Source organism: Panulirus ornatus, chromosome 28 (assembly GCF_036320965.1).
Source record: "Panulirus ornatus isolate Po-2019 chromosome 28, ASM3632096v1, whole genome shotgun sequence".
Lineage (NCBI taxonomy): Eukaryota > Metazoa > Arthropoda > Malacostraca > Decapoda > Palinuridae > Panulirus > Panulirus ornatus.
In genome coordinates this window covers 22,653,638-22,677,386 of record NC_092251.1, presented here as the reverse complement: position 1 = coordinate 22,677,386, position 23,749 = coordinate 22,653,638, and the positions used below count along the sequence as shown (strand labels likewise).

General features: G+C 40.7%; 1 protein-coding gene across 4 annotated transcripts in view; it reads left to right on the top strand.

Moving 5' to 3' along the window:
- Positions 1-16,772, top strand: part of LOC139757902 (caspase-1-like) — a 103,354-nt gene extending 86,582 nt beyond the window's left edge. For 3 of the 4 annotated variants that reach the window (XM_071678847.1, XM_071678846.1, XM_071678844.1), the window contains exons 6-8: positions 638-831; positions 8,267-8,417; positions 16,078-16,537. In XM_071678847.1, coding sequence (XP_071534948.1) covers positions 638-831; positions 8,267-8,417; positions 16,078-16,325 — 593 coding nt within the window. In that variant the 3' untranslated portion in view covers positions 16,326-16,537. Of the gene's footprint in view, positions 1-637; positions 832-8,266; positions 8,418-16,077 lie in introns of all 4 variants that reach the window. The other variant, XM_071678845.1, reaches the window with a different exon arrangement.
- Positions 16,773-23,749: the final 6,977 nt, after the last annotated feature.

Below are 23,749 nucleotides of genomic sequence, written 5' to 3'. Positions count from 1 at the left end.
CCCAAGACATTCCCAAACCAGTTTTCCCCTTTACTCTTGAGCTTTGTTTCACTCAGACCCAAAACATTCAGGTTGCTTTCCTCAAACATGCTACCTATCTCTCCTTTTTTCTCATCTTGATTTCATCCGCACACATTTAAGACACCCCAATTTGAGCCTTCGAGGAGGATGAGTATAAGGAAAATCAAAAAGTTATATGGTTGTGAAAAATGCTCAAGAGAAAGGCCACACAAGTTTAAAACTCCTCCCATACTGTATAAATAGGTAATTATAAACAAGGAGAGGCATATAGGAATGACAGTCTATTAGGGAAGCATGTAGCTACCTTTGCTGTTGGCATTTGTCATTTTCTCCTTCATATTCATAAATGTAACCTGTGACCTGCACCATGAATGTTCATTTACTATATGACGATCCTGTAGGATAATGGTATTAATGAAAAAGTTATTAATATAGGAGACTACCATGACTGCCACCCTTATCTGCTTTCATGTATCTGAAGCACATGCATTATAAAGTATCACTGTTTTGATACTATTACATATGTAAATAGGCATGATATTCTTACCTTCAGGAGACTCTCTATAGGATTATTTACTTGAGTCTTCAGTCAATAATTTCACCTGTTACTCTACAGTTTCTCAACAAGACCACACTGATTCTGATGGACTGGTATTGGTGTTCATGAGTCATGGAGGTCTACATGGAAAGACCAATAAGGAGTTCATCTGGACTTATGATGCAAAGGTTGACACAATAGAACTATGGAAGAACTTCAATGCTGAGAAATGTCCATCACTTGCTGGAAAACCAAAGATGTTTTTCATTCAGGTAATACAACAAATCAGTATTGAGCTTACTTGAATCTTGCTTATGGTATCAAAAAAGTGATCCAGTAGCCTCAATCATCATTCATTTATTCATGTTATGTAAAGGTGACTTGTAAGTTTCAAGTGGGTAAACTTTTTAAAAAGTAAGCAAATTAATTTACATTTTTCCCTTAAGTTTTATATACAGGATAAGAAAATTTTCATATGCCTCTTTGAACTGCTAAAGAAAGTGCAATGTGATTTTAATATTTGGTCAGATTAAATGAAATTTGATGAAAGTTTTCTAGAAACATTAACATCATTAAAAAATCAAAAACATTTATTACAAAGTGAAAATGTTTAATGGAACATACTGTAATGAAATGGGATTTGTCTGAAATGTTGGGAATAGAGTTTTTGCAAGATTTTGATTATTTTCTTTCATCAGCTTGCACTTGCAATTGGATTTGGTTAGATTGTGCTTTGGTAAAGGTAGAATACTGAAAATCCATACCTGTAAAACTCATGGTCCAGTGCCTTCAAGATCACCAAATTGGAGGTGGCTCTGCTCTTGATACATTGTGCATGACAGCTAGAGAGTGGAGTTAATGAGGCCATTTCTTTGTCTCTGGCAAGAACTCACTGATGTGGAAAATGGTGGACATGTGTGATAAAAAGTATTGTGTATGAGATGGAGATAGTGAGTTTGAGGATCTAATGCCAGCAACTCGCATGTAGTTGAGGAAAAGTGAGAAAAACAAAAAGTAAAATGAGCAAGCGGAGGATGTCAAATATGAGTGTTGGCTCACTATGTTCCCATCATAAACTCTCCCAGTAACCAGTTGGTAGTGCTTCCCTTACTGATGGTTGCCTGCCTTCTACTTACAGCATCTTCATTCTCCTTCAGCATCTTGAATTTTACTGTTTTCTAATTTCTTTTTTCTTGCTTTGTCGCTGTCTCCCGTGTTTGCGAGGTAGCACAAGGAAACAGACGAAAGAAATGGCCCAACCCCCCCCCATACACACGTATATACATACGTCCACACACGCAAATATACATACCTACACAGCTTTCCATGGTTTACCCCAGACGCTTCACATGCCCTGATTCAACCCACTGACAGCACATCAACCCCGGTATACCACATCGATCCAATTCACTCTATTCCTCCTTTCACCCTCCTGCATGTTCAGGCCCCGATCACACAAAATCTTTTTCACTCCATCTTTCCACCTCCAATTTGGTCTCCCACTTCTCGTTCCCTCCACCTCCGACACATATATCCTCTTTGTCAATCTTTCCTCACTCATTCTCTCCATGTGCCCAAACCATTTCAAAACACCCTCTTCTGCTCTCTCAACCACGCTCTTTTTATTTCCACACATCTCTCTTACCCTTACATTACTTACTCGATCAAACCACCTCACACCACACATTGTCCTCAAACATCTCATTTCCAGCACATCCATCCTCCTGCGCACAACTCTATCCATAGCCCACGCCTCGCAACCATACAACATTGTTGGAACCACTATTCCTTCAAACATACCCATTTTTGCTTTCCGAGATAATGTTCTCGACTTCCACACATTCTTTAAGGCTCCCAGAATTTTCGCCCCATCCCCCACCCTATGATCCACTTCCACTTCCATCCACTGCCAGACCCACTCCCAGATATCTAAAACACTTTACTTCCTCCAGTTTTTCTCCATTCAAACTTACCTCCCAATTGACTTGACCCTCAACCCTACTGTACCTAATAACCTTGCTCTTATTCACATTTACTCTCAACTTTCTTCTTTCACACACTTTACCAAACTCAGTCACCAGCTTCTGCAGTTTCTCACATGAATCAGCCACCAGCGCTGTATCATCAGCGAACAACAACTGACTCACTTCCCAAGCTCTCTCATCCCCAACAGACTTCATACTTGCCCCTCTTTCCAAAACTCTTGCATTCACCTCCCTAACAACCCCATCCATAAACAAATTAAACAACCATGGAGACATCACACACCCCTGCCGCAAACCTACATTCACTGAGAACCAATCACTTTCCTCTCTTCTTACACATACACATGCCTTACATCCTCGATAAAAACTTTTCCCTGCTTCTAACAACTTGTCTCCCACACCATATATTCTTAATACCTTCCACAGAGCATCTCTATCAACTCTATCATATGCCTTCTCCAGATCCATAAATGCTACATACAAATCCATTTGCTTTTCTAAGTATTTCTCACATACATCCTTCAAAGCAAACACCTGATCCACACATCCTCTACCACTTCTGAAACCACACTGCTCTTCCCCAATCTGATGCTTCTGTACATGCCTTCACCCTCTCAATCAATACCCTCCCATATAATTTACCAGGAATACTCAACAAACTTATACCTTTGTAATTTGAGCACTCACTCTTATCCCCTTTGCCTTTGTACAATGGCACTATGCACGCATTCCGCCAATCCTCAGGCACCTCACCATGAGTCATACATACATTAAATAACCTTACCAACCAGTCAATAATACAGTCACCCCCTTTTTTAATAAATTCCACTGCAATACCATCCAAACCTGCTGCCTTGCCGGCTTTCATCTTCCGCAAAGCTTTTACTACCTCTTCTCTGTTTACCAAATAATTTTCCCTAACCATCTCACTTTGCACACCACCTCGACCAAAACACCCTATATCTGCCACTCTATCATCAAACACATTCAACAAACCTTCAAAATACTCACTCCATCTCCTTCTCACATCACCACTACTTGTTATCACCTCCCCATTAGCGCCCTTCACTGAAGTTCCCATTTGCTCCCTTGTCTTACGCACTTTATTTACCTCCTTCCAGAACATCTTTTTATTCTTCCTAAAATTTAATGATACTCTCTCACCCCAACTCTCATTTGCCCTCTTTTTCACCTCTTGCACCTTTCTCTTGACCTCCTGTCTCTTTCTTTTATACATCTCCCACTCAATTGCATTTTTTCCCTGCAAAAATTGTCCAAATGCCTCTCTCTTCTCTTTCACTAATAATCTTACTTCTTCATCCCACCACTCACTACCCTTTCTAATCAACCCACCTCCCACTCTTCTCATGCCACAAGCATCTTTTGTGCAATCCATCACTGATTCCCTAAATACATCCCATTCCTCCCCAACTCCCCTTACTTCCATTGTTCTCACCTTTTTCCATTCTGTACTCAGTCTCTCCTGGTACTTCCTCACACAAGTCTCCTACCCAAGCTCACTTACTCTCACCACCCTCTTCACCCCAACATTCACTCTTCTTTTCTGAAAACCCATACAAATCTTCACCTTAGCCTCCACAAGATAATGATCAGACATCCCTCCAGTTGCACCTCTCAGCACATTAACATCCAAAAGTCTCTCTTTCGCATGCCTGTCAATTAACACGTAATCCAGTAACGCTCTCTGGCCATCTCTTCTACTTACATACGCATACTTATGTATATCTTGCTTTTTAAACCAGGTATTCCCAATCACCAGTCCTTTTTCAGCACATAAATCTACAAGCTCTTCACCATTTCCATTTACAACACTGAACACCCCATGTATACCAATTATTCCCTCAACTGCCACATTACTCACCTTTGCATTCAAATCACCCATCACTATAACCTGGTCTCGTGCATCAAAACCACTAACACACTCATTCAGCTGCTCCCAAAACACTTGCCTCTCATGATCTTTCTTCTCATGCCCAGGTGCATATGCACCAATAATCACCCATCTCTCTCCATCAACTTTCAGTTTTACCCATATTCATCGAGAATTTACTTTCTTACATTCTATCACATACTCCCACAACTCCTGTTTCAGGAGAACTGCTACTCCTTCCCTTGCTCTTGTCCTCTCACTAACCCCTGACTTTACTCCCAAGACATTCCCAAACCACTCTTCCCCTTTACCCTTGAGCTTCGTTTCACTCAGAGCCAAAACATCCAGGTTCCTTTCCTCAAACATACTACCTCTCTCTCCTTTTTTCACATCTTGGTTACATCCACACACATTTAGATACCCCAGTCTGAGCCTTCGAGGAGGATGAGCACTCCCCGCGTGACTCCTTCTTCTGTTTCCCATTTTACATACACACATATACACACACACACACATATACATATATATGTGGAGTTGTGTGCAGAAAATGGTATGGTGATTAGGAATACGTTTTTTTTTTTGACATGCATAAATATACATCAGTGAGTAGGGAACCTGGTCAGAGAGAAGTGTTGGACTCTGTACAAATTTATAGGTGTGCAAAAGATAGACTCCTAGATGTTAATGTCTTGGGAGGGGAAACTAATATGAATGAGAAGAGGGTGAGAAAGAAATGAGCTTGGAAAAAAGAGGTGTGTGTGTGTGTGTGTGTGTGTGTGAAATACTAGAAGAGATTGGGTATAGAATAGCTAAAGTTGTAAGCAAATGAAGCAAGGGGAATGGGAGATATTTAGTGAAGCAGTGATAGCATGTGCAAGAGATATGGGATATGGGCAGTTGAGAAATTGGTATTAATTGGCGGGGTGATTGTTCCCTCCACTTCTGATGCATATATCCTCTTTGTCCTCTATCCTCATGTTCTTAACACTACCTCACTAATATGGGAAATGACAAATATATATGAAATAAAATATATGTGGTTTGATTGACTAAGTAATGAAAGGGTAAAAGATATGTGTGGTAATAAGAAGAGTGGTTGAGAGAGCAGAAGTGGCTTTGTTGAAATAATTTGGACTCGTGAGGATGAGTAAGGAGGATTAACAAAGAGGATGTACGTGTCAAAGATGGAGGGAACGAGGAGAAGTGGGAGACCAAATTGGAGGGGGAAAGATGGAGTGAAAAAGATTTTGAGTTATCGGGGCCTGAACATGCAGGAGGGTGAAAGGCGTGCAAGGAATAGAGTGAATTGGAACGATGTGGTATACTGGGGTCGACATGGTGTCAATGGATTGAACCAGGGCATGTGAAGCGTTTGGGGTAAACCATGGAAAGTTCTGTGGGGCCTGGATGTGGAAAGGGAGCTGTGGTTTCGGTGCATTATTACATGACAGCTAGAGACTGAGCGTGAACGAATAGGGCCTTTGTTGTCTTTTCCTAGCACTACCTCACACACATGAGGGGGAAGGATGTTGTTATTCCATGTGTGGCAGGGTGGCGATGGGAATGAATAAAGGCAGACAGTATGAATTATGTACATGGGTATATATGTATATGTCTGTGTGTGTGTGTATATGTGTGCGTTGAGATGTATAGGTGTGTATGTGTGGTGTGTGTGGACGTGTATGTGTATGCATGTGTGTGTGGGTGGGTTGGGCCATTCTTTCGTCTGTTTCCTTGCACTGCCTCGCTAGCGCGGGAGACGGCGGCGGGGCAAAGTGAATAAATAGATAAATATACATAGGGGAGAAAGAATACTTCCCACGTATTCCCTGCATGTCGTAGAAGGCGACTAAAAGGGAAGGGAGCGGGGGGGCTGGAAATCCTCCCCTCTCATTTTTTTTTAAATTTTCCAAAAGAAGGAACAGAGAAGGGGGCCATATGAGGATATTCCCTCAAAGGCCCAGTCCTCTGTTCTTAACGCTACCTCGCTAATGCGGGAAATGGCGAATAGTATGAAAAAAAAAAAAAACATATGAAAAATGTAAGAAATAATTTAGAAAACTGAAACTTCTAGCTTGAAATGAATATCATCAATATTTCTTTTACAAGGTTAGATCCAAATGCCTGGTCATCTTCTCCAAAAGATTTGGAAAATCCTAAAATGTAGCCCTTGATGCATCAAAAGCTTCTGACTGTATTTAGCATCAGAATCTTAAATCAAGGCAGACTGAATGTGGCATCAGAGTCTTATATCAAGACACATCTCTTTTAGTGTTTCTTCCATACTCTGTTCTCTCACAACTAGCTTCCTCTCTGGCAAATCTGCCATCTTAATTGTTGATTGATTAACCTCTCCCTCTTCCTGTATCAACAGTGATGTCCAACTGGGTGTGTATTGCCCCTAAGCCTTTCTTCTTTTCATTAACAATTTTCTATCTGTGATAGATAACCAAATGCACTTATATACCAATGACCAATAATGCTTTCCAAAACCTCCCTCAAACCTACAATAGTCACTGGCAACTAAAGAGTTAAGTATTGTGATGTCTGTTTCTATTTCTAAACCTCTAAGCTTTGAAACTCTTTACTTATCTTTTATGTCAGTTGATATGGTACAGGCAACTAAGGCTATATCTTTTTTAACAACCAAACATATTTTACAAAGAATAATTTCCAGTTCCCCTAAAGCTTTTAGATGGTCTTAACTTTTTTCTATCTATTCTCTACCTTTTTAACCTATTTCATACTTAAGGCTTGGCTTCAATGAGAACTTTTGCCCATGGCCAGAGCCTAAGACACAAAAAGAATAAATTCTAATTGTTGCCCATACACCAATTATAAATGAACATTACACTGATGCCTTATATGGTTACACTGGTGTTTGCATGGGACTGATAGGTTACTGTAAAGAGGCGGTGGTAATGGATGTATGAAAAGTTTTTCATGTATGATGAAAATAGTATGATTAGAAGAGAGAAAATCATTCAATCTTTTCAAACAGAAATCTCGGAGGGATGTATAGTATTAGCTAGAAACAGTTGGTGATCAAGGCCCAAAATAAATCCAAGACATATCTAAGAGTAATATAGTCCTCGTAGTAATACTACAGAGTTTAACAAATTGTATAATAAGTCTAAAGAGACTACTGCTTTGGTGTTTCACTTGGATATCTTAATGGCAGCACTTCATGTAATACTGAGAACACCATAGACAAAGGGTTAACAGAGTTTGGTTCTCTGTTGAAGTAATAATCAGCTACAGGAAAGAATGGGATATTAGGCATATGAACTAGTCAGAAATGAAGTGAGAAAGCACTTTCTTGACAGCAGAACAATATTAGATATGGAGAATAAGCTAAGTCAGGATGAAGTTAATAGTACAAGTGCAAAAATGTTTATAGATATGTATGATGGTTATTAGAGGTTAAGAGATGGGAGCTCCTACAGTTGAAGAAATATGTGAGCTAAAGATATAGTGGAAATTACAAACAGAGAGGAGAGATCCTGAGGAGTTGAAGTAAAGGTAGTATGGGTATCTGGGAAGAATGGATGTGGGAAGGTGGTAAAAGGAAAACACGAGTAAATAAATTCTTTTGTGTATGACAGCTTGTAATGCTTTTTTTTTTTTTCAGAATAACATAATATTAGCTATAAGTGGGAGATTCTGCTAGGAACAACCTATTGTAAAATGAACAACTGAATATTAAAATGACAGCAGATAGACTTCAGCATTACTTACATAACTTCATAAACTTTCCTTAACCGCTAATGTTCTTGTAACGTTAACTGTGTGCATAAAATGACTTGCTGTTTCCTTTCTATATTATTTCAGGCCTGTCGGGGGGAGGAAACTGATAAGGGAGTCTGCCTAAAGCAACCAAAAGCTCTCAGGGTACAAGCTGATTCTCAACAAACTAATATCATAGAGGAATATGTTATACCTGAAAATGCAGACATGCTTATGATGTGGGCTTCTTATCCTGGTACGTACAGTATACATGTATGCCAAAATACTTTATTTTGCAAATTTTCTTTGCATGCCTTTACTGGGGAAAAAGAATTCTTTGATAATCACATTTCAACTATGTAAGCAGGTTACTTTTTTTATTCTATTATACTTTGTCGCTGTCTCCCGCATTAGCGAGGCAGCTCAAGGAAACAGATGAAAGAATGGCCCAACCCACCCACATACACATGTATATAAATAAATGCCCACACACACACACACATATACATACCTATACATTTCAATGTATATGTACACAGACATATACATATATACACATTTACATATTCATACTTGCTGCCTTCATCCATTCCTGTTGCCACCCCGCCACACATGAAATGGCACCCCCCTCCCCCCATGTACATGTGAGAAAGTTAGGAAAAGACAACAAAGGCCACATTCATTCACACTCAGTCTCTAGCTGTCATGTGTAATGCACCGAATCCACAGCTCATTTTCCACATCCAGGCCCCACAAAACTTTCCATGGTTTACCCCAGACACTTCACATGCCCTAGTTCAATCCATTGACAGCACGTCGACCCCGGTATACCACATCCTTTCAATTCACTCTATTCCTTGCACGCCTCTCACCCTCCTGTATGTTAAGGCTCCGATCGCTCAAAATATTTTTCACTCCATCCTTCCACCTCCAGTTTTGTCTCCCACTTTTCCTGGTTCCCTCCACCTCTGACACATATATCCTCTTTGTCAATCTTTCCTCACTCATTCTCTCCATGTGATCAAACCATTTCAATACGCCCTCTTCTGTTCTCTCAACCTCGCTCTTTTTATTACCACGCATCTCTCTTACCCCTTCATTACTTACTCGATCAAACCACCTCACACCACATATTGTCCTCAAACATCTCATTTCCAACACATCCACCCTCCTTCGCACAACCCTATCTATAGCCCATACATCACAACCATATAACATTGTTGGAACCACTATTCCTTCAAACATACCCATTTTTGCTCTCCAAGATAATGTTCTCGCCTTCCACACTTTCTTCAACAATCCCAGAACCTTTGCTCCCTCCCCACCCTGTGACTCACTTCCGCTTCCATGGTTCTATTCGCTGCCAAATCCACTCCCAGATATCTAAAACACTTCACTTCCTCCAGTTTTTCTCCATTCAAACTTACCTCCCACTTGACTTGTCCCTCAACCCTATTGAACCTAATAACCTTGCTCTTCTTCACATTTACTCTCAGCTTTCTTCTTTCACACACTTTACCAAACTCAGTCAACAACTTCTGCAATTTCTCACCCGAATCAGCCACCAGCGCTGTATCATCAGCGAACAACAACTGACTCACTTCCCAAGCCCTCTCATCCACAAAAGATTGCATACTTGCCCATCTCTCCAAAATTCTTGCATTCACCTCCCTAACAACCCCATCCCTACACAAATTAAACAACCATGGAAACATCACGCACCCCTGCCGCAAACCATCATTTACTGGGAACTAATCACTTTCCTCTCTTCCTACTCGTACACATGCCTTACATCCCCAATAAAAACTTTTCACTGCTTCTAGCAACTCACCTCCCACACCATATACTCTTAATACCTCCACAAAGCATCTCTATCATCTCTTATCATATGCCTTCTCCTGATCCATAAATGCTACATACAAATCCATCTGCTTTCCTAAGCATTTCTCACATACATTCTTCAAAGCAAACACCTGATCCACAATCCTCTACCACTTCTGAAACCACACTGCTCTTCCCCAATCTGATGCTCTGTACATGCCTTCACCCTCTCAATCAATACCCTCCCATATAATTTTCCAGGAATACTCAACAAACTTTTATTTATTTATTCATTTATTTTCTTTTTTTGCCGCTGTCTCCCGCGTTAGTGAGGTAGCACAAGGAAACAGACAAAAAAAAGGTCCAACCCACCCACATACACATGTATATACATACACATCCACACATGCAAATATACATACCTACACATCTTAATGTATACATATATATACACACACAGACATATACATATATACGCATGTACATAATTCATACTGTCTGCCTTTATTTATTCCCATCACCACCTAGCCACACATGGAATAACAACCCCCTCCCCCCTCATGTGTGTGAGGTAGCATTAGAAAAAGACAACAAAAGCCCCATTTGTTCACACTCAGTCTCTAGCTGTCATGTAATAATGCACCGAAACCACAGCTCCCTTTCCACATCCAGGCCCCACACAACTTTCCATAGTTTACCCCAGACGCTTCACATGCCCTGGTTCAATCCATTGACAGCACGTCGACCCCGGTATACCACATTGTTCCAATTCACTCTATTCCTTGCATGCCTTTCACCCTCCTGCATATTCAGGCCCAGATCACTCAAAATCTCTTTCACTCCATCTTTCCACCTCCAATTAGGTCTCCCACTTCTCCTCGTTCCCTCCACCTCTGACACATATATCCTCTTGGTCAATCTTTCCTCGCTCATTCTCTCCATGTGACCAAACCATTTCAAAACACCCTCTTCTGCTCTCTTAACCACACTCTTTTTATTACCACACATTTGTCTTACCCTTACATTACTTACTCGATCAAACCACCTTACAACACATATTGTCCTCAAACATCTCATTTCCAGCACATCCACCTTCCTGTGCACAACTCTATCCATAGCCCACGCCATGCAACCATACAACATTGTTGGAACCACTATTCCTTCAAACTTACCAATTTTTGCTTTCCAAGATAATGTTCTCGACTTCCAAACATTCTTCAAGGCTCCCAGAATTTTCGTCCCCTCCCCCACCCTATGACTCACTTCCGCTTCCATGGTTCCATCTGCTGCCAGATCCACTCCCAGATATCTAAAACACTTTAATTCCTCCAGTTTTTCTCCATTCAAACTTAACTCCCAATTGACTTGACCCTCAACCCTACTGTACCTAATAACCTTGCTCTTATTCACATTTACTCTCAACTTTCTTCTTTCACACACTTTACCAAACTCAGTCACCAGCTTCTGCAGTTTCTCACATGAATCAGCCACCAGCGCTGTATCATCAGCGAACAACAACTGACTCACTTCCCAAGCTCTCTCATCCACAACAGACTGCATACTTGCCCCTCTTTCCAAAACTCTTGCATTCACCTCCCTAACAACCCCATCCATAAACAAATTAAACAACCATGGAGACATCACACACCCCTGCCGCATACCTACATTCACTGAGAACCAATCACTTTCCTCTCATCCTACACGTACACATACCTTACATCCTCGATAAAAACTATTCACTGCTTCTAACAACTTGCCTCCCACACCATATATTCTTAATACCTTCCACAGAGCATCTCTATCAACTCTATCATATGCCTTCTCCAGATCCATAAATGCTACATACAAATCCATTTGCTTTTCTAAGTATCTCTCACATATATTCTTCAAAGCAAACACCTGATCCACACATCCTCTACCACTTCTGAAACCACACTGCTCTTCCCCAATCTGATGCTCTGTACATGCCTTCACCCTCTCAATCAATACCCTCCCATATAATTTACCAGGAATACTCAACAAACTTATACCTCTGTAATTTAAGCACTCACTCTTATCCCCTTTGCCTTTGTACAATGGCACTATGCACGCATTCCGCCAATCCTCAGGCACCTCACCATGATTCATACATACATTAAATAACCTCACCAACTAGTCAACAATACAGTCACCACCTTTTTTAATATATTCCACTGCAATACCATCCAAACCTGCTGCCTTGCCGGCATTCATCTTCCGCAAAGCTTTTTCTACCTCTTCTCTGTTTACCAAGTCCTTTACCTTACCCTCTCACTTTGCACACCACCTCGACCAAAACACCATATATCTGCCACTATATCATCAAACACACTCAGCAAACCTTCAAAATACTAACTCCATCTCCTTCATACATCACAACTACTTGTTATCACCTCCCCATTAGCCCCCTTCACTGAAGTTCCCATTTGCTCCCTTGTCTTACGCACTTTATTTACCTCCTTGCAAAACATCTTTTTATTCTCCCTAAAATTTAATGATACTCTCTCACCCCAACTCTCATTTGCCCTCTTTTTCACCTCTTGCACCTTTCTCTTGACCTCCTGCCTCTTTCTTTTATACATCTCCCACTTATTTGCATTTTTTTTCCCTGAAAAAATTGTCTAAATGCCTCTCTCTTCTCTTTCACTAATAATCTTACTTCTTCATCCCACCACTCACTACCCTTTCTAATTAACCCACCTCCCACGCTTCTCATACCACAAGCATCTTTTGCGCAAGCCATCACTGCTTCCCTAAATACATCCCATTCCTCCCCCACTCCCCTTACCTCCTTTGTTCTCACCTTTTTCCATTCTGTACTCAGTCTCTCCTGGTACTTCTTCACACAAGTCTCCTTCCCAAGCTCACTTACTCTCACCACTCTCTTCACCCCAACATTCTTCTTTTCTGAAAACCCCTACAAATCTTTACCTTTGCCTCCACAAGATAATGATCTGACATCCCCCCCAGTTGCACCTCTCAGCACATTAACATCCAAAAGTCTCTCTTTCGCGTGCCTATCAGTTAACACGTAATCCAATAACGCTCTCTGGCCATCTCTCCTACTTACATACGTATACTTATGTATATCTCACTTTTTAAACCAGGTATTCCCAATCACCAGTCCTTTTTCAGCACATAAATCTACAAGCTCTTTACCATTTCCATTTACAACACTGAACACCCCATGTATACTAATTATTCCCTCAACTGCCACATTACTCACCTTTGCATTCAAATCACCCATCACTATAACCCGGTCTTGTGCATCAAAACCACTAACATACTCATTCAGCTGCTCCCAAAACACTTGCCTCCCATGATCTTTCTTCTCATGCCCAGGTGCATATGCACCAATAATCACCCATCTCTCTCCATCAACTTTCAGTTTTACCCATATCAATCTAGAATTTACTTTCTTACACTCTATCACATACTCCCACCACTCCTGTTTCAGGAGTAGTGCTACTCCTTCCCTTGCTCTTGTCCTCTCACTGACCCCTGACTTAACTCCCAAGACATTCCCACACCACTCTTCCCCTTTACCCTTGAGCTTCGTTTCACTCAGAGCCAAAACATCCAGGTTCCTTTCCTCAAACATACTACCTATCTCTCCTTTTTTCTCATCTTGGTTACATCCACACACATTTAGACACCCCAATCTGAGCCTTCGAGGAGGATGAGCACTCCCTGCGTGACTCCTTCTGTTTCCACTTTTACAAAGTTAAAATACAAGGAGGGGATGGTTTCTAGCCCCCTGCTCCCGTCCCCTTTAGTCACCTTCTACGGCACGTGAGGAATGCGTGGGAAGTATTCTTTCTCCCCTATCCCCAGGGACAACTTATACCTCTATAATTTGAACACTCACCTTTATCCCCTTTGCCTTTATACAATGGCACTGTGCATGCATTCCACCAATTCTCAGGCACTTCACCATGAGTCATACATACATTGAACATTCTCACCACCCAGTTAGTAACACAGTCACCCCCTTTTTTTTAATAAAATTCCACTGCAATACCATCCAAACCCACCTCCTTGCTGGCTTTCATCTTCCGCAAAGCTTTCACTAACTCTTCTCTGTTTACCAAACCTTCTCCCTGACCCACTCCATTCGCTCACCACCTCGACCAAAACACCCTATATCTGCCACTCTATCATCAAACACTTTCAACAAACCTTCAAAATACTCACTCCATCTCACTTCCCCACTACTTGTTATTACCTCCCCAATAGCCCCCTTCACCAGTGTTCCCATTTGTTCTCTTGTCTTACGCACTTTGTTTACCTCCCTCCAAAACATCTTTTTATTTTCCCTGAAATTTAACGATACTCTCTCACCCCAACTCTTATTTGCCCTCTGTTTCACCTCTTGCACCTTTCTCTTGACCTCCTGCCTCTTTCTTTTATACATCTCCCAGTCATTTGCATTATTTTCCTACAAAAACTGTCCAAATGACTCTCTCTTCTCTTTCACTAACAATCTTACTTCTTCATCCCACCACTCACTACCCTTTCTAATCTGCCCACTGCCTATCTTTCTCATGCCAAAGGCATCTTTTGCGCAAGCCATCACTGTTTCCCCAAATACATCCCATTCCTTCCCCACTCCCCTTACATTATTTGCTCTCACCTTTTTCCATTCTGCACTCAATCTCTCCTGATACTTCCTCACACAAGTCTCCTTTCCAAGCTCACTTACGCTCACCACTCTCTTCAACCCTACATTCTCTTCTTTTCTAGAAACCTCTACGAATCTTCACCTTCGCCTCCACAAGGTAGTGATCAGACATACCTCCAGTTGCCCCTCTCAGCACATTTTACATCCAAAAGTCTCTCTCATGCGCCTATCAATTAACACGTAATCCAATAACACTCTCTAGCCATACTACTTACATACTTACTCTTATGTATATCTCTTTTTAAAACAGGTATTCCCAATCACCGGTCCTTTTTCAGCAACAAATCTACAAGCTCTTCATCATTTCCACTTACAACACTGAACACCCCATGTACACCAATTATACCCTCAACTGCCACATTACTCACCTTTGTATTCAAATCACCCATCACTATAACCTGGTCTCGTACATGATAGCTGCTAACACACGCACTCAGCTGCTCCCAAAACACTTGCCTCTCATGATCTTTCTTCTCATGACCAGGTGAATGGGCACCAATAATCACCCCTCTCTCTCCATCCACTTTCAGTTTTACCCGTATCGATCTAGAGTTTACTTTTTTCCACTCTATCACATACTCCCACAACTCCTGCTTCAGGAGTACTGCTACCCCCATTGCCCTTGTCCTCTCATCAACCCTTGACTTTACTCCTAAGACATTCCCAAACCGCTCTTCCTCTTTGCTCTTGAGCTTCGTTTCACTCAGAGCCAAAACATCCAGGTTGCTTTCCTCAAACATACTACCTATCTCTCCTTTTTTCTCATCATGTAATGCAGGTATACTGCTATCATATGTTGATACCTAAGGCCGAGACTACTGAAAAGTTGAGTCTTCAGCTTTATCCAGGTGTAGAGGTAGCATACTGGATAAGGAGATATTAGCTGGACCAGTACTAAAGTTGATGAATGAGTTCTGAAAAATATCATGACAAAAATTAGGTGAAGTAACATTGCAGTATCTAAAGCACTCTTAGAATCCCTTATGTTTTAAAAAGATTTAATTTCATCTTGTGCTTGATGATTACATAGCTAATACAATCTCTTTGTGTTTATAATTCAACCCAAACCTGTGGAGACTTTCAAAATCTTTAGTGTTTGTGCTTTATCCAAGTGTAATAATAGGTTATTTGACATAGAGAAATTAGCTACACCAGTATTAAAGTTTATGAATGGGTTCTGCAAAAATCATGATAAATATTATGTGAAGTTACACTGCAGTTGTTCTTAACTGGAGAAAATCTACACAGCTGAAACAAAGCCTGAAATTGATAATGGCTCACATAAGATCCCTTATGGTTTAAAAAGATTTAGCATATCTTAGGTATGTTGGTCTTAACATGCTTGTAGCCCTTAGAGAATCCCTTTCTGTCTTTGATAATCTGTCTATTCTTACAGGTATGTATGCATTCAAGTCTGGAAACAAAGGATTGAATGGAAGTGTATTTCTACATTTTCTGGCTCAAGTATTAATTGAAGATGCTCAGGATGACGACTTGGCCTCAATGCTCCTTAGAGTCACACGAGAAGTAGCTATTCATTATGAATCGTATGTTCCAGGTGATAACATACTTCACAAAAACAAGCAAATACCTTACACAGCATCAACACTTATGCGTAAAGTTTATTTCTTTCCAAAAAAATAAAGAGCACGATGAAACTTCAAACCTTTTTCTAGTGAAAATCTGAAAATTGTAAACATCAATTGTGTTCTGATACTTTTGAAAATAAGCACTTTATCAACTTATGATCTATACTGACTGTCATGGATATCATAATGCAGTTACTCTTGACTTAATCCATTAAAGATCAACAATATTCTAAAAATCCTGAAATAAATGTAAAAAATTTCAATAAAGTTTTATGACCTATGGCCCTATTAAACAAATTGTATAACAGTAGATCTCTAACAATATACATCATACATACTTCTTTTAGATGAATGGAGCATAAGATGTAGTAAATATTGCAGGAAATTCATTTGTTGGTAACCATCTCTTATGGGGAAGAGGTGTATAGTAGTAGGGTAAGTTAATTTTTAAGGCAACAAGTGCAAATAAAACTTTCTTTGACTCATTTAGAGTCTCCCAGAATTGACCCTCTTTATCCTTCACCCTTAGCAATGGCAACATCATTTATGATCTCTTTACTCTGGCTGTTTTCTCTCATTTCCTTTAGGATTTGTAAAATTGTAATCATATTCTTTCATTTACAAGCTTTGGAACTGGGTAAGAAAGGGTTAGAGAAGAGCTAAAGGATGAAACACCTGGGTAAGGACCTTAATCCCTTAATGCTTAACTAAGTTTTACTTTCCAACCTTCAAAATCTTTTGTTAAAAAAATGCATTTAACCTTACAATTTCAAAGATATTCATCTAACAATAAAAAATCACTTAAGTAAAATTTGTCTTACACCTTTGTCCCTATAATGTGTCAAGGTTCTGTATATCTTTCAGCACATTTTGCTAAAAGGTGCAAGAGTAAAGCCTGAGTGTCAAATGAGTTATTGCTGAGCAAATGTTTTTTTGTATATTCTACCTGCACTGAAAAAACTGATTGCTGAATATTAAAAATGTTTCTGTTATAATCAATATGATTCATTGATAATTCTTTTCATACTACTGAAACTATAAAAGTCTATATTACCAGCTGCACCAGTCAGATGCAGTGCTGTCAAGGTCTGGTGGATGCTGGCAACACTGCCTCTACTTTTGCTAGAAAAACCTCCTGCCACATCCTAGTCAACTTTCAATGCTGAAAGTGTCAGTGTCCACAAAATCACCTTCCATATAATCTGAAGACATAATTATCATCAAGCAAATCAGGATCACCTCTTGCCTGATCATCTAAATCTAGCAAAAAGCTTCCCAATATCCTTCCAAGAAAACTCAAAGACAAACTATGCTTGGTACCTAATCCTGAAATACAGGCACAAAACTCAATCCATTAATATCTACCAAGAGGCATCACTTAGCTCATGTATATGTGTAGAGGCACTTGGGGTCAATTGTAGAAATGCTATTATGGCAATAATACAGAAACATAATCAAAACTTACACATAGAAGTGAAGAAATTAAAAACAGAAGATTGAAATGTTAAAATATCACAAATTCAAATTATTTGAGGATAATGAGAGAAAAAACAGCCACACACGAGAGATCAAAAGAAGTGCTGGTAAAGTTCAGATCGGAAGGCCAAAAAGGTCCATTTTAAGGGACCCTAAATATGAATGCAGCTTGAGCAAGGTGTAAACATTCAGTATAAATTCAGGAGAGTTTAAAAACCTGTTCAAGAAAGACAATGACATGGAGTTAAACAAATCGACTTAGCAAAGAATTGGGTAAAAAGAAAAAAAAGTTTAAAAATGTAAATTGTTGGCTTTTGAAATGAAAAACCATTTTCCAAAAGAAAAGGAGTAAGAGAAGAAATTCAAATAAAATTATAAGAGGCTATAGAGAAAAATGTAGTTTTATAAATTAGAGAAATAAAAAGAACAAGAAAAGATAGACACATAGATTACAGAAGTATAATTAATAGAACTTACATAAACATGGAAAAATATATATTAATTGGTATACATGGGGTGTTCAGTCTTGTAAATGGAAATGGTGAAGAGCTTGTAGATTTATGTGCTGAAAAAGGACTGGTGGTTGGGAATACCTGGTTTAAAAAGTGAGATATACATAAGTATACGTATGTAAGTAGGAGAGATGGCCAGAGAGCATTATTGGATTACATGTTAATTGACAGGCGCATGAAAGAGAGACTTTTGGATGTTAATGTGCTGAGAGGTGCAACTGGAGGGATGTCTGATCATTATCTTGTGGAGGCGAAGGTGAAGATTTGTGGGGGTTTTCAGAAAAGAAGAGAGAATGTTGGGGTGAAGAGGTTGGTGAGAGTAAGTGAGCTTGGGAAGGAGACTTGTGTGAAGAAGTACCAGGAGAGACTGAGTACAGAATGGAAAAAGGTGAGAACAAAGGAGATAAGGAGAGTGGGGGAGGAATGGGATGTATTTCGGGAAGCAGTGATAGCTTGCGCAAAAGATGCTTGTGGCATGAGAAGCGTGGGAGGTGGGTTGATTAGAAAGGGTTGTGAGTGGTGGGATGAAGAAGTAAGATTATTAGTGAAAGAGAAGAGACAGGCATTTGGACGATTTTTGCAGGGAAATAATGCAAATAAGTGGGAGATGTATAAACGAAAGAGGCAGGAGGTCAATAGAAAGGTGCAAGAGGTCAAGAGAAAGGTGCAAGAGGTGAAAAAGAGGGCAAATGAGAGTTGGGGTGAGAGAGTATCATTAAATTTTAGGGAGAATAAAAAGATGTTCTGGAAGGAGGTAAATAAAGTGCATAAGACAAGGGAGCAAATGGGAACTTCAGTGAAGGGGGCTAATGGGGAGGTGATAACAAGTAGTGGTGATGTGAGAAGGAGAAGGAGTGAGTATTTTGAAGGTTTGTTGAATGTGTTTGATGATAGAGTGGCAGATATAGGGTGTTTTGGTTGAGGTAGTGTGCAAAGTGAGAGGGTTAGGGAAAATAATTTGGTAAACCGAGAAGAGGTAGTAAAAGCTTTGCGGAAAATGAAAGCCACCAAGGCAGCGGGTTTGGATGGTATTGCAGTGGAATTTATTAAAAAAGGGGGTGACTGTATTGTTGACTGGTTGGTAAGGTTATTTAATGTATGTATGATTCATGGTGAGGTGCCTGAGGATTGGCGGAATGCTTGCATAGTGCCATTGTACAAAGGCAAAGGGGATAAGAGTGAGTGCTCAAATTACAGAGGTATAAGTTTGTTGAGTATTCCTGGTAAATTATATGGGAGGGTATTGATTGAGAGGGTGAAGGCATGTACAGAGCATCAGATTGGGGAAGAGCAGTGTGGTTTCAGAAGTGGTAGAGGATGTGTGGATCAGGTGTTTGCTTTGAAGAATGTATGTGAGAAATACTTAGAAAAGCAAATGGATTTGTATATAGCATTTATGGATCTGGAGAAGGCATATGATAGAGTTGATAGAGATGCTCTTTGGAAGGTACTAAGAATATATGGTGTGGGAGGCAAGTTGTTAGAAGCAGTGAAAAGTTTTTATCGAGGATGGAAGGCATGTGTACGTGTAGGAAGAGAGGAAAGTGATTGGTTCTCAGTGAATGTAGGTTTGCAGCAGGGGTGTGTGATGTCTCCATGGTTGTTTAATTTGTTTATGGATGGGGTTGTTAGGGAGGTGAATGCATGAGTTTTGGAAAGAGGGGCAAGTATGCAGTCTGTTGTGGATGAGAGAGCTTGGGAAGTGAGTCAGTTGTTGTTCGCTGATGATACAGCGCTGGTGGCTGATTCATGTGAGAAACTGCAGAAGCTGGTGACTGAGTTTGGTAAAGTGTGTGAAAGAAGAAAGTTGAGAGTAAATGTGAATAAGAGCAAGGTTATTAGGTACAGTAGGGTTGAGGGTCAAGTCAATTGGGAGTTAAGTTTGAATGGAGAAAAACTGGAGGAAGTAAAGTGTTTTAGATATCTGGGAGTGGATCTGGCAGCGGATGGAACCATGGGAGCAGAAGTGAATCATAGGGTGGGGGAGGGGGCGAAAATTCTGGGAGCCTTGAAGAATGTTTGGAAGTCGTGAACATTATCTTGGAAAGCAAAAATGGGTAAGTTTGAAGGAATAGTGGTTCCAACAATGTTGTATGGTTGCGAGGCGTGGGCTATGGATAGAGTTGTGCGCAGGAGGGTGGATGAGCTGGAAATGAGATGTTTGAGGACAATACGTGGTGTGAGGTGGTTTGATCGAGTAAGTAATGTAAGGGTAAGAGAGATGTGTGGAAATAAAAAGAGCGTGGTTGAGAGAGCAGAAGAGGGTATTTTGAAATGGTTTGGTCACATGGAGAGAATGAGTGAGGAAAGATTGACCAAGAGGATATATGTGTCGGAAGTGGAGGGAACGAGGAGAAGTGGGAGACCAAATTGGAGGTGGAAAGATGGAGTGGAAAAGATTTTGAGTGATTGGGGCCTGAACATGAAGGAGGGTGAAAGGCGGGCAAGAAATAGAGTGAATTGGATCGATGTGGTATACCGGGGTCGACGTGCTGTCAATGGATTGAATCAGGGCATGTGAAGCATCTGGGGTAAACCATGGAAAGTTGTGTGGGGCCTGGATGTGGAAAGGGAGCTGTGGTTTCGGTCATTATTACATGACAGCTAGAGACTGAGTGTGAACGAATGGGGCCTTTGTTGTCTTTTCCTAGCGCTACCTCGCACACATGAGGGGGGAGGGGGATGTTATTCCATGTATGGCGAGGTGGCGATGGGAATAAATAAAGGCAGACAGTATGAAATGTACATGTGTATAGATGTATATGTCTGTGTGTGTATATATATGTGTACATTGAGATGTATAGATATGTATATTTGCGTGTGTGGACGTGTATGTATATACATGTGTATGGGGGTGGGTTGGGCCATTTCTTTCGTCTGTTACCTTGCCCTACCTCGCAAACGCGGGAGACAGCGACAAAGCAAAATAAATAAATAAATTTCTTATTTTGCTTTGTCGCTGTCTCCCGCGTTAGCGAGGTCGCGCAAGGAAACAGACGAAAGAATGGCCCAACCCACCCACATACACATGTATATACATACATGTCCACACAAGCAAATATACATACCTATACATCTCAATGTACACATATATATACACACACAGACATATACATATATACACATGTACATAATTCATACTGTCTGCTTTTATTTATTCCCATCGCCACCTCGCCACACATGGAATAACAACCCCCTCCCCCCTCATGTGTGCGAGGTAGCGCTAGGAAAAGACAACAAAGGCCCCATTTGTTCACACTCAGTCTCTAGCTGTCATGTAATAATGATCGAAACCACAGCTCCCTTTCCACATCCAGGCCCCACAGAACTTTCCATTGTTTACCCCAGACGCTTCACATGCCCTGGTTCAATCCATTTACAGCATGTTCCAATTCACTCAAATCTTTTTCACTCCATCTTTCCACCTCCAATTTGGTCTCCCACTTCTCCTCATTCCCTCCATCTCTGACACATACATCCTCATGGTCAATCTTTCCTCACTCATTCTCTCCCTGTGACCAAACCATTTCAAAACACCCTCTTCTGCTCTCTCATCCACACTCTTTTTATTTCCACACATCTCTCTTACCCTTACATTACTTACTCGATCAAACTACCTCACACCACTTATTGTCCTCAAACATCTCATTTCCAGCACATCCACCCTCCTGCACACAACTCTATCCATAGCCCATGTCTCGCAACCATGCAACATTGTTGGAACCACTATTCCTTCAAACATACCAATTTTTGCTTTCCAAGAAAAAGTTCTCGACTTCCAAACATTCTTCAAGGCTCCCAGAATATTCGCCCTCTCCCCCACCCTATGATTCGCTTCCGCTTCCATGGTTCCATCCGCTGCCAGATCCACTCCCAGATATCTAAAACACTTTTCTTCCTTCAGTTATTCTCCATTCAAACTTACCTCCCAATTGCCGTGACCCTCAACCCTACTGTACCTAATAACCTTGCTCTTATTCACATTTACTCTCAACTTTCTTCTTTCACACACTTTACCAAACTCAGTCACCAGCTTCTGCAGTTTCTCACATGAATCAGCCACCAGCGCTGTATCATCAGCGAACAACAACTGACTCTCACTTCCTAAGCTCTCTCATCCACAACAGACTGCATACTTGCCCCTCTTTCCAAAACTCTCGCATTCACCTCCCTAACAACCCCATCCATAAACAAATTAAACAACCATGGAGACATCACACTCCCCTGCCGCAAACCTACATTCACTGAGAACCAATCACTTTCCTCCCTTCCTACACGTACAAATGCCTTACATCCTTGATAAAAACTTTTCACTGCTTCTAACAACTTGCCTCCCACACCATATATTCTTAATACCTTTCACAGAGCATCTCTATCAACTCCATCATATGCCTTCTCCAGATCCATAAATGCTACATACAAATCCATTTGCTTTTCTAAGTATTTCTCACATACATTCTTCAAAGCAAACACCTGATCCACACATCCTCTACCACTTCTGAAACCACACTGCTCTTCCCCAATCTGATGCTCTGTACATGCCTTCACCCTCTCAATCAATACCCTCCCATATAATTTACCATGAATACTCAACAAACTTATACCTCTGTAATTTGGGCACTCACCCTTATCCCCTTTGCCTTTGTACAATGGCACTATGCAAGCATTCCGCCAATCCTCAGGCACCTCACCATGAATCATACATACATTAAATAACCTTACCAACCAATCAACAATACAGTCACCCCTTTTTTAATAAATTCCACTGCAATTCCATCCAAACCTGCTGCCTTGGTGGCTTTCATCTTCCGTAAAGCTTTTACTACCTCTTCTCTGTTTACTAAATAATTTTCCCTAACCCTCTAACTTTGCACACCACCTCGACCAAAACACCCTATATCTGCCACTCTATCATCAAACACATTCAACAAACCTTCAAAATATTCACTCCATCTCCTTCTCACATCACCACTACTTGTTATCACCTCCCCATTTGTGCCCTTCACTGAAGTTCCCATTTGCTCCCTTGTCTTACGCACTTTATTTACCTCCTTCCAAAACATCTTTTTATTCTCCCTAAAATTTAATGATACTCTCTCACCCTAACTCTCATTTGCCCTCTTTTTCACCTCTTGCACCTTTCTCTTGACCTCCTGCCTCTTTCTTTTATACATCTCCCACTCATTTGCATTTTTTCCCTGAAAAAATCGTCCAAATGCCTCTCTCTTCTCTTTCACTAATAATCTTACTTCTTCATCCCACCACTCACTACCCTTTCTAATCTGCCCACCTCCCATGCTTCTCATGCCACAAGCATCCTTTGCGCAATCCATCACTGCTTCCCTAAATACATCCCATTCCTCCTCCAGTCCCCTTACCTCCTTTGTTCTCACCTTTTTCCATTCTGTACTCAGTCTCTCCTGGTACTTCCTCACACAAGTCTCCTTCCCAAGCTCACTTACTCTCACCACTCTCTTCAACCCAACATTCT